The 13965-nt window shown below is 34.4% G+C and overlaps 1 protein-coding gene across 1 annotated transcript in view; it reads right to left on the bottom strand.

Moving 5' to 3' along the window:
- LOC125865101 (uncharacterized) overlaps positions 1-11436 on the bottom strand; it is a 33084-nt gene extending 21648 nt beyond the window's left edge. Inside the window, exons 1-9 of the mRNA XM_049545272.1 lie at positions 11223-11436; positions 11019-11131; positions 8902-8998; positions 8637-8761; positions 7571-8111; positions 7262-7447; positions 3752-4045; positions 3376-3528; positions 791-945 (exon numbers count right to left, since the gene is read on the bottom strand). Coding sequence (XP_049401229.1) covers positions 791-945; positions 3376-3528; positions 3752-4045; positions 7262-7447; positions 7571-8111; positions 8637-8761; positions 8902-8998; positions 11019-11131; positions 11223-11327 — 1769 coding nt within the window. The 5' untranslated portion in view covers positions 11328-11436. The remainder of the gene's footprint in view (positions 1-790; positions 946-3375; positions 3529-3751; positions 4046-7261; positions 7448-7570; positions 8112-8636; positions 8762-8901; positions 8999-11018; positions 11132-11222) is intronic.
- Between the last annotated feature and the right edge of the window lie 2529 nt (positions 11437-13965).

The raw sequence follows: 13965 nt of genomic DNA, 5'->3' as shown, positions 1-13965 counted from the left end.
CATAGTGCACCGGGGCCAGATGGACTTAGTGGACGCTTTTATCAAGCAGCTTGAAACATAATAGCTTCTGATGTCCACAAAGCTGTTATTTCCTTCTTCTCAGGTGATATCCTTCCAAAAAAAATTACCCATACTTGTTTAGTTCTTATTCCTAAGATTGATCACCCTCAAAGTTTCTCTGATTTAAGACCTATTAGCTTGTGCAATGTCTCTAGTAAAATAATTTCTAAGATTCTCAATGCTAGACTTGCTAATATTTTACCTAGAATTATTTCTAAGAATCAAACTAGGTTTGTTAAAGGCAGGGCTATTTCAGAGAATATTCTTTCGGCTCAAGAGATCATTAGTGACATTAACAAACCCAATAGAGGAGGGAATATGGTCATAAAACTGGACATGACCAAAGATTATGATAGGGTCTCTTGGTCTTTTCTGTGTTTAGCTCTTAGGAAAATGGGTTTCTCGGAGAACTGGATCCACATTATTTACAACTGTTTGTCAAAACTGGTATTCTGTTATTATAAATGGAGGGAGATATGGTTTCTTCAAGTCCTCTAGAGGACTAAGACAAGGAGACCCTCTATCCCCTTCTCTTTTTATTTTGAGTGCTGAATTGCTTTCTCATATGTTGACAGGTCTGCAAACCAAGATTGGGTACAATGTAACTCTTTCATATCAATGATCATTGGAGGCAGTTTAAAAAAAAAAAAACATTCAAGCAAAAAAAAAAAAGTGGTTCTTAATGTGGGAATGAATCATCTTGACAACCAATTAAGTATAATTAACTTACAAATCTCCCTTGGACATGTATCGCTTGACTATCATCTCATTCTGTTGTGCATCACGTCCACTTATGACTAGATAATTCTCACTACTGATGAACCAATTAAATTTCTCAAACCAGTGAACTTTGCGCATATGTGAAATCACAGCAACTGTCTTTTCCTGCATATTTATAGTGGAGAAGAGAAGTGTTGTGTCACTCAACAGTACAAATAAACAGCCCCCAGATGGGTATGTTTCATCAAAAAAGAAGTTCAAGTGTAACAAGAGGCTTTATTCACTTAACTTTCCTGTAACATACTCATCAGCAGTCCATAAAAGAAACTACATATAAAAAAAAAAAAGCATATTTGTGTACAGCGAAGTGGTTATATACATTCAGAAATCATACTGTTTAGAAGAGTGCTATAGTACAGGATATTAAATTCAGTATTAAAGAAATAACAAAAATGCTTAGAGAGTCAAAACGGGCTTGGAAATGTACACACTTTATTGAGCATATTTGAACTTAGTTTAGCATCCTAATCTTCCTTGAACCCTCCTAGAAGGTGGTGGGGATTTGGGTGCTTTAGTTGCTGTTACTTGGTGGTTTTTGGTTGTACTGGAATTTTGTTATGTTTGTGGTAATAAATTTTACAGTGCATGTAAATAAAAAGTGCTTATATACCAAGTAGATACTTTTTAGATAACTATGGGGCCAATCACTGAGTTAACAGTTCACTTTTTGTTAATTTTAACATTATCAACTTCAATGGATGATACACAGGCAACATATTATGAAACAAAGACATATCCCGACATTGTATCACACAAGATAAAAGGCAAAGAATTCTATGCAAAATAATTATCAGAAATCACATAAAAAATCTTCTATAACCTCCAATGGAAAACCCCAACATCAATGTCTAGAAAGGCCCTAATAGATGGACTATCAAAAGTGTAACACCCTGCAAATTCTAAGCTAAGATCCAAACCATTCTTCGTATGCGTATAGGCCTGAACCCGGTAATTTCCAATTGTACGTGTTAAGGTTAGTTCTCTAGTGTGGTAAGTGATTTGGATATAAATTATTGCCACAAGAAACCCAAACCGTAAAATTGAGTTGGAAACTTCTTTACCGGTTGAGTTTTCGTATAAGTTCTTACTAAGCTCAACTTCAAACAACCACTCTTCCTAGAATATGAAGAGTCTTGTGCCGAAGACCCACCAAATTAAAGGTCTTTGAGTCTTCTTTCAAACGTCACCAACCGCTCGTTAATTCAATTTCGGAGTAGAAAGTTGTTAGAACATGAATAGGTTTAAACAATCCTATTAGACTAGGAATAGGTTTATACAATCCTATTTAGAATAGGAATAGAAATATAGGAAAAGAATATTATTGAATTGTTGTTGTGTCCACATTATTACATTGAGACCCTATTTATAGACACTACAATACAATCCTTGATTTTATGTTTTATATTTGTACTAGTAAATTTATTTAAATAAATTAGCTTACAAATTATTTAGAGAGAGTTGTTTGTTACTAAATAAATCCAAGACAAATCAATACAATATTTGAAATGTGAGTTGTTTAACATTTACTAATTAAAAAGACAAATATATCATCACATGACGTTTGTGATCTTAATTGAATGTGTGTATATATATATATATGTGTGTGTGTGTGTGTGTGTATGTGTGTGGTTTTCATATTAAAACTACAGCTTGCAATTTTTATGTGTAAATATAGATGGTTTATTCAATTTTACTATTGCTCACCATCTTTCGGTTTTAAAAGTAGATGGTTTATCTTTTTTTAAATTGAAAATTGACATTTTGTGACTGATCAATTTATTAAGATGACAATTATTTATCCTCAAATAATTCAAGTGAAAAAATAGCAAACATGACAACAAAATTAGCTAGTTAGAAGGTCATAAGAAATAATATTGTCCGGCAATTATCTACATTGACCCAATTACATAATAATTCAAAGGTATAATTGGAAAGAAGTTTTTTATAGAGTTTTAATCCAAACACAAGATGAGGTGGAAAACAATGAACCAAATACTTGATAAAAATAAACATTGTATTACTAATACCTGCATTACTAATCTCTGTGTCACTCATCCCTGCGTTATTAATCTTTGTACCAAACAACCCCTTAGAGTATTAGTAATTATCAGATGTTGTTAGTAGAGTATTCAAGTAGCCTAGGGTCTTGCCCCAATAACCTAAGTCCAGTACAATTAGAGGCTTCATAGAAGCATTAGTTGAGTTATAGGTTTCAGCATTATTTTACAATCATGTTTATATTATACAGATCTTCAGATTTGCAATAATAAAATTATTGAATTTGTTCCCTAAGTTATTGCATGCTCATCCATTAAAAGCTTCCGCACAATTGTTATAGCATTTAGTAAAGTAGCAAGCCGGGTCAAGGGTTCATTGGGATCAACAATGGGGTTTCGAGTGCCGGTTAACGCCCAAGGTATAGGCTCAAGGCAAGAGAAAAAGTTCCTCAAGCTAACAACCACTAAGAAGAGACAGAATTACTGAACGCCTAAACAACACAAAATGTGAATAGCCACTTGTCAGATTATTGGTTACCTGAGACAGCTGGAGACGTGTCTTTCTCTCAGCAGCCTTGAATGCTTTTTCATGAGCAGTTACAGTCTTCTCTTGCTTGTTTTCTTGTTTTTTCTTCATTTCATACCACCGCCGAGCATTTGCATGGGCTGAAAGTGCCAGATCAACTTCAACCTACCAAATGAGAGCAAAACAATGGAGGTACAATCACTATCATTCATGCTCAAATCGCTGCATTTCTTTCAAAACTAATCATAAGCTTAAGTAAAAGACTTGAATCAACACCAATGCTGCACAAACAGTATATATAGAGGTAGGTACGAGAATTTTCCATACAGAAATGTGGGTTCTTAATTAGAACTTCTAGAAAAAAAAAAGGAATATCAGGTCAGCATACCTTGTCCACTGGTTGGGTCTTTTCATCATCATCCATTTCATCAAGATTGTTGCTTAAGAGCAATGTCATGCAGTTCCTTTCAAGATGGAGCTTGTCAATAAGTCCAGCTACTGGATTTCCAGATCTTTTCTCCTCTTTCACCATTCGAGCTAAATCTTCCCAACTCATTCCATTAGCAAGAGCTACACGTACTGCTAAGATGGCAGCATCAGCATCTTCCAAATTGTATTCTATCAACTCTGCCATCTTAATACAATGTTCAACTTCTTGCTTTAATGTTACAACACGGTTTTCCTGCATCATGTCGGAGAAGCTTTTGAACACAAAATGTGTAGTAGTACAAGGTCCACTGAGATGTGACTGGACACTGGTAAAGAGTTAAATCAAACAAAGCTATAGCAGTGTCATTTAGGAACTACTTCGTATTAGTTGCAGATTTGATTCATCAGATTATTGCTTAAGTTTTCTATATTATTTTTATTTTTGAGCAAGAAACTTAAGTTTTCTATATTAATGGCCGACCCAGTTATTCTCTATCACAAATGCGAAGGAGCAAGCCGAATAATAAAAAGAGATTATCCAGGCAAGAGTCATTCGACAAACTTAAACAGGAAATACTAGGGTATTTCTTGCTTCCCAAGTCAAATAAAAAAAGAACTAGAAGAAAGGAAGATCCCTTTTTCAGGAAAATAAAAGACTGATTTTTTTGTGGGTGAAAATAAATGAATATTATCTAAGGAACCACTATGCTGATCTTAGAATCTTAAAAAATATGAAGCAGCAGAAGGAGGAGAGGGGGAGAATTTGTTTTCAGTCCACTCAGTTCTTCATTGTGCTGTTGAGCATAAGGCCAGAGAGTACAACTGCTATAGAAGAAAGTCTGTTTGGGACGTACATTCTTTCGTATCGCCTGCACTCACAAATCCCAAAAAATTAAGAAAAAGGACAAAAGAAAAAGTTCCTCCCACTTTTTCTCATTAAACCTGCCATGTAGCCATGGACTGAATTCTGAAGTAAAGTAAATTGGTCCATTCCTCACACTATAGATCCTTTATAAACCCTCCAAGAAAGACAGTGAGCTAATATACCTTGCCCTCAAACATCTATAACTAAGTATATCTCTTCCCAGAAATGCATGCTGCTTTTTTATAGGTATATTACATGCTGATTTTTCTGACATTTTGCAATATATATACACTATGGAATCCTTGAAATTCATTTGTCATCAGGATTATCTATTAAAAATCATCTCCAGTCCCTGTGTAGATTTTTTTTTCTTCCATTGGTACATACTTTAAGTGGAAGAAATAAGTAGGTTTATTCAGAAAAAAATTTCAGCTCTAACCAAGAGAGTATCATTCTAAACCTCTATACGTCTGTGAAACTTTAGCTACACTCGTAGAATTAGGCCAACAGAGATAAAACATGCCATGAAAAATATGTGGATTAGAAAATCTTGTGCTCATGTAACTATTCCTATATAGGTTTGGAAGTATCTTGGAGAGGTCGGAGTGAGAGTAGAATGACTCACCAACTTGTTCAATGTTATACTAAGATGTGGTAGGATGCCTAATGAGTGGAGGAAGAGTACCCTGATTCCAATTTACAAGAACAACGGAGATATTCAAAGTTGTGTGAACTACATGGCATTGAACTCGTGAGTCATACGGTGGAACTTCGGGAAAGAGTGGTAGATGTAGGCTTAGGAATACGACAAGGTTAAAAGAGAAACGGTTTGGATTTATGCCTAGTAGATCCACAACAAAGCCTATATTCTTGTTAACAAGATTGCAGGAAATCTATTACGAAAAGAAGGAAGATCTACACATGGTGTTTATTGAGCAAGAGAAATCATATAATAGAGTACCACAGAAGGTTCTAGCGGGTTACTAAGAATAAAGGAATTCACATTAAATATACAAATGATAGAAAAGACGTGTAAGAAGGAGTCGTGCAAATAGAAGTAGGTGATACGGAGGAGTTTCCCATAACAGTGGGTTTACACCAAGGATCGGCATTGAGTCCATTGAGTCCCTACTTGTTTACCCTAATTATGGACAAGGCGACAAGCTAACTAACACTATAGAAAATGAGGTCTTGTGGTGCCAAACTAGTATGTGTTGATGATATTGTGGTGCCAAACTAGTATGTGTTGATGATATTGTGGTGCCAAATTGCAAACAATTAGATATCTAGACTTGTTATTTCAAGAGAATTGAATGATAGATGAAGATGTAACTCATGATCAAAACTAGATGATTGTAATGGAGAAGTGCTTTTGAGGGGTCATGTCATGGAAGGTGGCAGACTAAAGTGAAAAGCAGTTTTTTTAGCATTGTTATAACTTCACAAGGTAGTGAATGTTGGGCTGCTAAAGTCCACATATAGTGTTGCAGAGATGCAGATGATAAGATTGATGTGAAGTCCTACCACATTAGACAAACTTTAAAATGACCACATTCGCCAAAAGGTGCAACTAGCACAGCACGCGTTGAGGATAAAATGTGTGAAGCTCAGGTGGTTTGAACATGTTCGTTGTTGATCTACAGATGCACCGGTCCATAGCTGTGAAACTATGGTAAGGTGAAGGTATTAAAGGGTGACGAATTAGATCTAAAATCACATGGAAGGATATTGTCTCAAAAGACCTACAAATTTTGGTATCAATGCGGACTTAACTAAAGATAGGGCACAAATGAGGAGAAAAGATCCATATAGATGATAGCTACTAGTTGAGAACAGGTTTTTAGACTAGTTAGAGAACTTCTAATAGCATTATTTATTTATTTATTTATTATTATTATTATGTATATATTTAACTTTTTATCAAAGATCAAAAAAAAGTTAAATATATACATAAATAATACTCTCTCTGTTGCAATTTGCTTGTCTTACTTTCCTTTTTAGTCCGTTTCAAAAAGAATGTCTCTTTTTCTTTTGGCAACTCTCTAGTTAAAACTTTCCTCACATCGCACGTTTATGACCACAAGATTAAAGGGCAGTTTGGTACAGTCCACACATTTTTAGTTTGAAACCACAAGATTCAAAAGTCTTTTTCACTTTCTTAAAATCCGTACAAGTCAGAATCAACAAACAAGTTGAAACGGTGGGAGCAATATAATCATATATTTTACTTTTATTTATTTAGTACAGTAATGATATAAAATGAGCTTAAATGAAGAAGTGAGGATTTAAAGCTGACTAAGGAGTAGTTGTTTTCATTGTTGTTGTCTTCAGAAAAGTATTGTCATATCCAACTTAATTCTTCCATTTAAAGTATGTACCACTTATTCATTCGTTAAATTGTGACCTGCATGCTTACTCCCAAATCCTTTATTGCCATTTGAGACCAAGTCTAGCTCATGAACTTATTCTCATGATTAACCAGCATTTTCACAGAGGAATTCAAGAAAGCAAGTATTCACAGGCTATAACGCATACTTCCCAGAATAATTGAGAGCAACCAACAGAAATGCTTCATGATGATTATATAATAGATGTGACACAGACCTGATCAGTGCAAATCTTATTAAGTCTCTGCATTGCAGTGCTTTCTTTGGACTTTTGCTGTTGTTCAGAACGTTGACTTTCAATCTTACTATAGAACTCATCCAATGCTGCATCAAATGTCTCAAACTTCATAAAATCCCGACACTTAAGCTGATTCAGCAACAACGGGCAGAACTCATCATATATCTGCAGAATAGAAAGTCTCAAATAAATCACCCTTCTAAAACTATATAGGTCCAGAAAAGAAGAATAAATGATCACAGCCTCACAGGGGTTAAAAAATCTCAAAATATAGGATAACTGTGAAACCTTCTCAGAAGATCCACTATCGCAAATGTTGGAATCCTTTTTAGACAAAGCCTTTTGCTGCATTAAGATATAGCCTTCTGGAACTTTCTCACCCAGTATAATGTCCTCCAGCCAATCTTCAAACTGCTTAACAGCCTCTGTCAGAGAGAGAAGTGTATTGCCTTCTAATTTAAAATCTGTGTCAATCTTTGTATTTGGAACCAAGCCAGCATCTAGAATAATGTGTTCAGAAAGTGCTGGGCCATAGCCTAGTGCCTCCCCAAGAACCACCTTAAGTGTTGGTGACTTTGCACGTGCACCATCGTTCCCTTTTTTAGTAGAATTAGTAGCTTTTACGCTTTTTTGGTTAACCTGCTTTTGTTGAGGAACATCAGATCCACCATTCCCCTGTTCATTATCTTCCACATGTTCAATTTTATCAGTCTGGGATGAAGACATCAAAGCTGCCTGCAACTTTTCAGTAGTTGTCCGTTTAAAGACACGGCATGTTTCAACTGGATATCGATGGCGAGACATAATAGCAAGACCTTTATCATCATCCCTGCATAGGTGCGAGTTACATGTAAAAGCAAGCTTTGTAAAATTGATGCCCACAACAATCCTATATGATGTCAAATTGAGTTGCAAAATTATGAGGATACCCAGAGACTGCTAACATCTAGGTTTATGGCTTGATAATCTGTACTAAAAGTTTAAGTTGATGCAGCTCAAAGAAGCATTTAAGAAAAGGAAAAAAAAAATCTAGATACCTGGTAGCCCAAAGGGCTAAATATCATCTTTTACATCCCAGAAGAGGACAACTAAAATGTGTCATTTATGAAACCATGCATAGCAGTATCAAACAGTTTTTGCTTGTTAAACAGAATCATAACTGATTACTGATCAAAATAGTTAAACCATCCAATAGGGTTCATCTTCTGGCAGAATTTCATATGGAAAGGGGATTTTGAAGAAAAATGGCAACAGAAGACATACATTGTCTGCATAGAAGTTTATGATGATCCATTACATAGACATGTTCAGATGAACGAGACCAAGTTAGCAAAATAAAAAGCAAATAATTTACCTGTGAGACCGTAGGAGAGTCATGACCATGAAGTCAGAATCCGTAAGGAGTATATTTCCTTGGGCATATAGTTCTAATATCACATAATGAGCATTGGAACCTAGTCCAAACTGAAAGAGAATTATCTGAACCCAAAAAGAATAAAGAAAGGATAAGATTAAAGATCATGAAATTAACCACTAACTGAAAGACAAAGAACAAATGAAAATTCCCAAAAATAAAATAAACCCAATGCACTGATAGAACAATAGCATATGCAGTATACCCTATCATAACCAAGTTGCCGCACATCCTCAAGCCTTCTCGTCCTTATATGCTTCCTCAATTTAAGTGTAAATCCAGATGGAGTGTTACTTTTGTCCCTAAAAAGAAGGAAATCGGAAAAGAGAACTTCAGAAAATGAAAAAATTCAAAAAAAAAAAACTCAGCATATAGAATCCAATTGCATATGTCATTGATCAACAAAGAAGTAATGCACTTTCCATAAAGAATCAAGTATGGTTGACAGCAGAAAGACAACCATTAAAACATTAGATCTTATGTTTCTAAACTGTTTATATCCTAACTTGGATTTCCTACTTGTATATTAATAACAACTACACCTCAACCCCAACTAGTCGGATCTACAAATCCTCTATATTAATTTTGTTCTTTTCGGAACCATTAATTCCAATATGGGTATGTATTGACTTGGCAAATTAGGAGTTCTCTAAAACAATAAGCCCTCTAAGTCTCACACATATCCCTCTATCCAGACCTAATGTAAATCTAACTCTACTTTGTATGTTTCAGTGTATTTAGTATTTCACATGTAAAAAAGATATACTAAATGCACTGAAATAATCCAAATCATATTTTCATATTTGTACTTACATTTCTTTTCAGTGCATTTAGTATTTTCTAAAGAACAACACAAATAAACTAAAAAATATCAACAAATTCTTGATTGAGGCATAGTTGATTTATTCATTGACTTATATCCTGACTTGGACTTTCTGTTATTATTCTAAATGCAGAAAATTGAGGGATATATATCATGGGCTTTAAAGGAATGTGTGCTTGAAATAATGACATGCAAAGATATCGCAACAAGAAGCAGTCGGTTCTTTGAATCTCAAGTCTCAACATTGAATGGCTGGATAAATATGATATTTGTTGTATATTGGATACTGAAATTAGTTATTTTCATTGCAATTTCATATCATTTGGTGTTTTAGTGTGTGTGCTTCAAATGTACACTTCACTTCTTGCTTTTTGCTTCAAACCCCTTGGATCTTGTCGCTTTTTGGGCCTTTTTGCTTTTGAAAATGCAGGATCAATGAGTTAATTTGTCTCTAGTGCTTAGTTCAAGTAGAAATGTTGGAGATACATGTGAATTGGGATCCCAGGAGCATAAAAAGATACAGTTGGTCTTAGGGTTGGCCTTAAACTGATTTCTAGGATACACTGCTACTACAATAAGCAAGGATCCATCTGGAATATGTCAAAAAGGTCATCAAAGCTCAAGGATACTTGGAAGAGGTGAAAATTACTGAACAACTTATACAAACAGAACAGCAGTTGTCCATCAGGAAACTATATTCTCTATTTAGAGGTGATTTCTCAAAGGTTGCCCGGAGGAAGCAAACGTGCAATAATCAAGGAGCTCTTAAATGGTTATTTACATTGAATATTGCAGCAACACGGAAGACTATGCACCAGAGACAGACTAGCATCTTGGGGTCTAAACTCTAGCGTCAGAAGTAGCATGGCCTCTTTGCATGAGAATGAAGGAGTCCATAATCATATTTTATTTGAATGTGATTACTCATTTGCAGTATGGAGGAAGCTATTACAAAGGCAAGAGTATAATAGATCAGCCCTAAGCTGACAGCATGAATTGGAATGGGAACAAGAATACAAAAGTTCAAGGAAAGCACCAGATGAAGTATACAGGGCCACTCTTGCAGGAAGTGTGTACCTCATATGGAAGGAAAGAACCAGAGCATTTTTCAGAAAAAGGAGATCAATCCACAAATCATTGTAAGACAAGTAATACAGGAAGTGGTGTATAGATGTTCCGAGAAGAATCGATTAGTTGGTAGGCTAATGGAGCTTAACTTTTATCCTTAGATTTGATGTACAGGATGAAGAGGAAGGATGTTGTAGAGAAGTAAACTACTTGGTACAAGAGCAAGGCAGTATAGTTGAGATTTTCGCCCTTACTTGTAAACATCTTTCCTTGGGAATTAAATTTCCATTTACCAAAAAAAAAAAAAAAAAATCAACAAAATCAAATTTCATAGTTTTATATTTTTTAAACTGAAGTAGATATAATAAAAAATGTCCATAAATGCACTGAAAATCATCTTTCCATAGTAAAGGAGAAAAGTGTATAGGTACCGAAGATAATCAGTGGTATGCAAGCGGACGCCACTTTCCATGAGCAACAAAACCTTCTCACTCTCCCCTGATTCACTAATTCCACTACTGTTCATGAGCTTAAACACATAGGTCTGCAATACCAACACAAACAAGAAACATTAACCAAAGCAATGGCGGTCGGTTTGCATAGAAATGAGAAAGAAAAGAGCTGAGAATGGGAACCTTTGGGGAAAGATCATAAACGTTGGAACAGCGCATCCCGATTAAGCGACGCAAGCATTTGACCTCTGCGGCAACATCCGCCGTGTTCATACGCACCTTCACCATTTCGATTACAGGACGACTTGATTCTTCGTTGCTTCTACTATAGACACAAAAATTGAATCTCTTTTAGGGATTTTGATTTCTTGGACTAGCAGCTAACTCAAAATAGCTTTGAATTTAGAAAGAACATCCATATATAGGTATCCGGTTGAAACCAGAGAGAGTGTAGAAGAAAAAGAAAGCGTGGAGCTCAAGATTTGGGCCGGGTCAGGCCACTTCCTTACACTTTTTCCTTTTTTTCTTTGGGCCTTTTAATTGTCACAAATTTATGATTCTTTCACCTACAAATTGAGATGTAGGAATGAAGGGGTCCAATAGCAAATAATTTTGAAATGAAACTAAAAGGGGGTTGAAATCCCTACTTTATTTAAATAAGACGCAATATCATGATGACTCAAAAATTAATCAATTAATTAATTGTATAAATTATAAGAATCACATAGTGTGGGATATAAATTACATCTTATCCCTATTAGTTTCCATTTTACAGAAATTCCTTAAAATAAGAGGGATCCGGATACATAAGTGATGGCCGGATACATAATTTTTGATACATTCAAATCTGGTGTTGTTGCGCTTAAAAAGGAAAAAATAACGTAAATTTCATTTTAATTAATTTCAGTCCCACAAATCACGCCTAACAGGTTGTAAACAATTCATCCAATACCTAACAGATTCACAAATTTGAAATTTCAAATTCACAGCTTCTCCATCGGGGAACTATTACTGCCGAAAAAGTTCTAAATTCAAATAACTCGAAAAAATCGTTGTAGAAGATGAATATATCGATTTTGTTGAGGTTGGGTGAGCGAGGTGATTTATGAAGGTTACAAATGAAATTGTCGTTGGATAATCTATTTCATTTATGAATCTGAAGCGACAAGATTGTAGTAGTACCCTAAGCTGAGAGGACTCAAAAACTTAGCGAAGATGGTGATAGTTGCGACGTTCTTTGCTATGTCTGTAGGAGCCTTCGCTTTCTGGCAAACCATGAACAAAATTCATATTTGTATCGCTCTTCATCAGGATGAGAAGCAAAAGAGAATGAAGAAGGAAGCAAAAATCAGAAGAATGAGAGCAGAGCTAATCAGAGAAAACAAAGAGCGAAAATCNCATGGACAAAATTCATATTTGTAGCGCTCTTCATCAGGATGAGAAGCAAAAGAGAATGAAGAAGGAAGCAAAAATCAGAAGAATGAGAGCAGAGCTAATCAGAGAAAACAAAGAGCGAAAATCTCTTGCCTAAGCTGCCAAGAATTGCAAACTTAGTTGCATTCAATTCAACAATTTGTTTTTGTTGTCTTTTTGAATGTTTATGGACTTCTTCTTCTATTTCTAATTTCCATAAAAATCATGTAATGATGGTCATGAATGTCTTCAATGTACTTAAGTTTGGATCTGTCTCAGTACTCTGTTGTCAGTAGCATGATTATGCTTGCACTGTTAAACGTGTAGCTACTTTTAATCTGACAATGTGGATGGAGTATGAAGGCTTCGTGCAAGCATTAACAAAAATCTATGAGGTTTCAATGGTTCCAATGCGAGATAAGAAGGATTGGTCGGTTCCAGACTATGTTTTAGATGAAACTGCGTTGCCACCTAGATACAAAAGGATGGTCAGACGACCAAGGAAACGAAGAATAAAAAATGCAGATGAGAAGATAACAATAAACACAAATTATTGCGGACGGTGTGGACAAGAAGGTCACAACAGGAGAACTTGTACTTTCTTTCCGAAAGAGAACTGAAATTATTTTATTTTAAAAAAAACATTAATGTTCAACCATCCTTATGAGTTTTGAATAATTTGCACTTCTAATATTTTTCACTTTTAAATTTCCATTAAATAAAGTGTATTTTTTGCTTGGGTTATTTTGATACATTATTTATTATGATTGTTGTTGTTCAAATTAATAATTCGTTAAGATTTGTGTGCCAATGTTATATCACGTAAATAATTATTTGGATGTTGTTTTAAATATAAAGAAATTTGGAATGTATCAACCTTTAATTAAAAATTCTTGTGTAACTGTATCATAATTGATTAACTATGATACATAATTAAGATTTGTGTGCCAATGTTATATCACGTAAATAATTATTTGGGTACTGTTTTAAATATAAAGAAGTTTGGAATGTATCAACTTTTAATTAAAAATTCTTGTGTAACTATATCATAATTGATTAACTATGATACATAATTTATATCATTAAGTGTCTCAAGAGTTGAACTGTTACATAGTTATAAAAAATGTATCATATACATTATATCAGATGTATCTCATACGTGAATATAAGTCATGTATCAAATACATTATAGCTTTGTATCATATACGTTTTATTTGATGTATCATATACGTGAATATAAGTCATGTATCATATACACTATAATTTTGTATCATATACATTATATCATATCAAACTTAAAGTAAATTAGTTATGTGTGTGAAGATTAACTTTGTAAAACAAAAATGCATACTTCAAAAATTTTAGTGGATCATAATGTATCTAAAGCAATATATTGAAAACACAAGATGTAAGAAATTACAAAATACTTTAATAGGAATAAGTTTTTAGAGAAACAGTCTAAAACTTAAGTGACATTGTCTTAAAAACAAAAAAGCATAAAACATTGTTTGTG

This window comes from Solanum stenotomum, chromosome 1 (assembly GCF_019186545.1).
Source record: "Solanum stenotomum isolate F172 chromosome 1, ASM1918654v1, whole genome shotgun sequence".
Taxonomy (NCBI): domain Eukaryota; kingdom Viridiplantae; phylum Streptophyta; class Magnoliopsida; order Solanales; family Solanaceae; genus Solanum; species Solanum stenotomum.
Note: the sequence above shows the minus strand (reverse complement) of the source record. Positions and strands in the feature narration are given on the sequence as shown.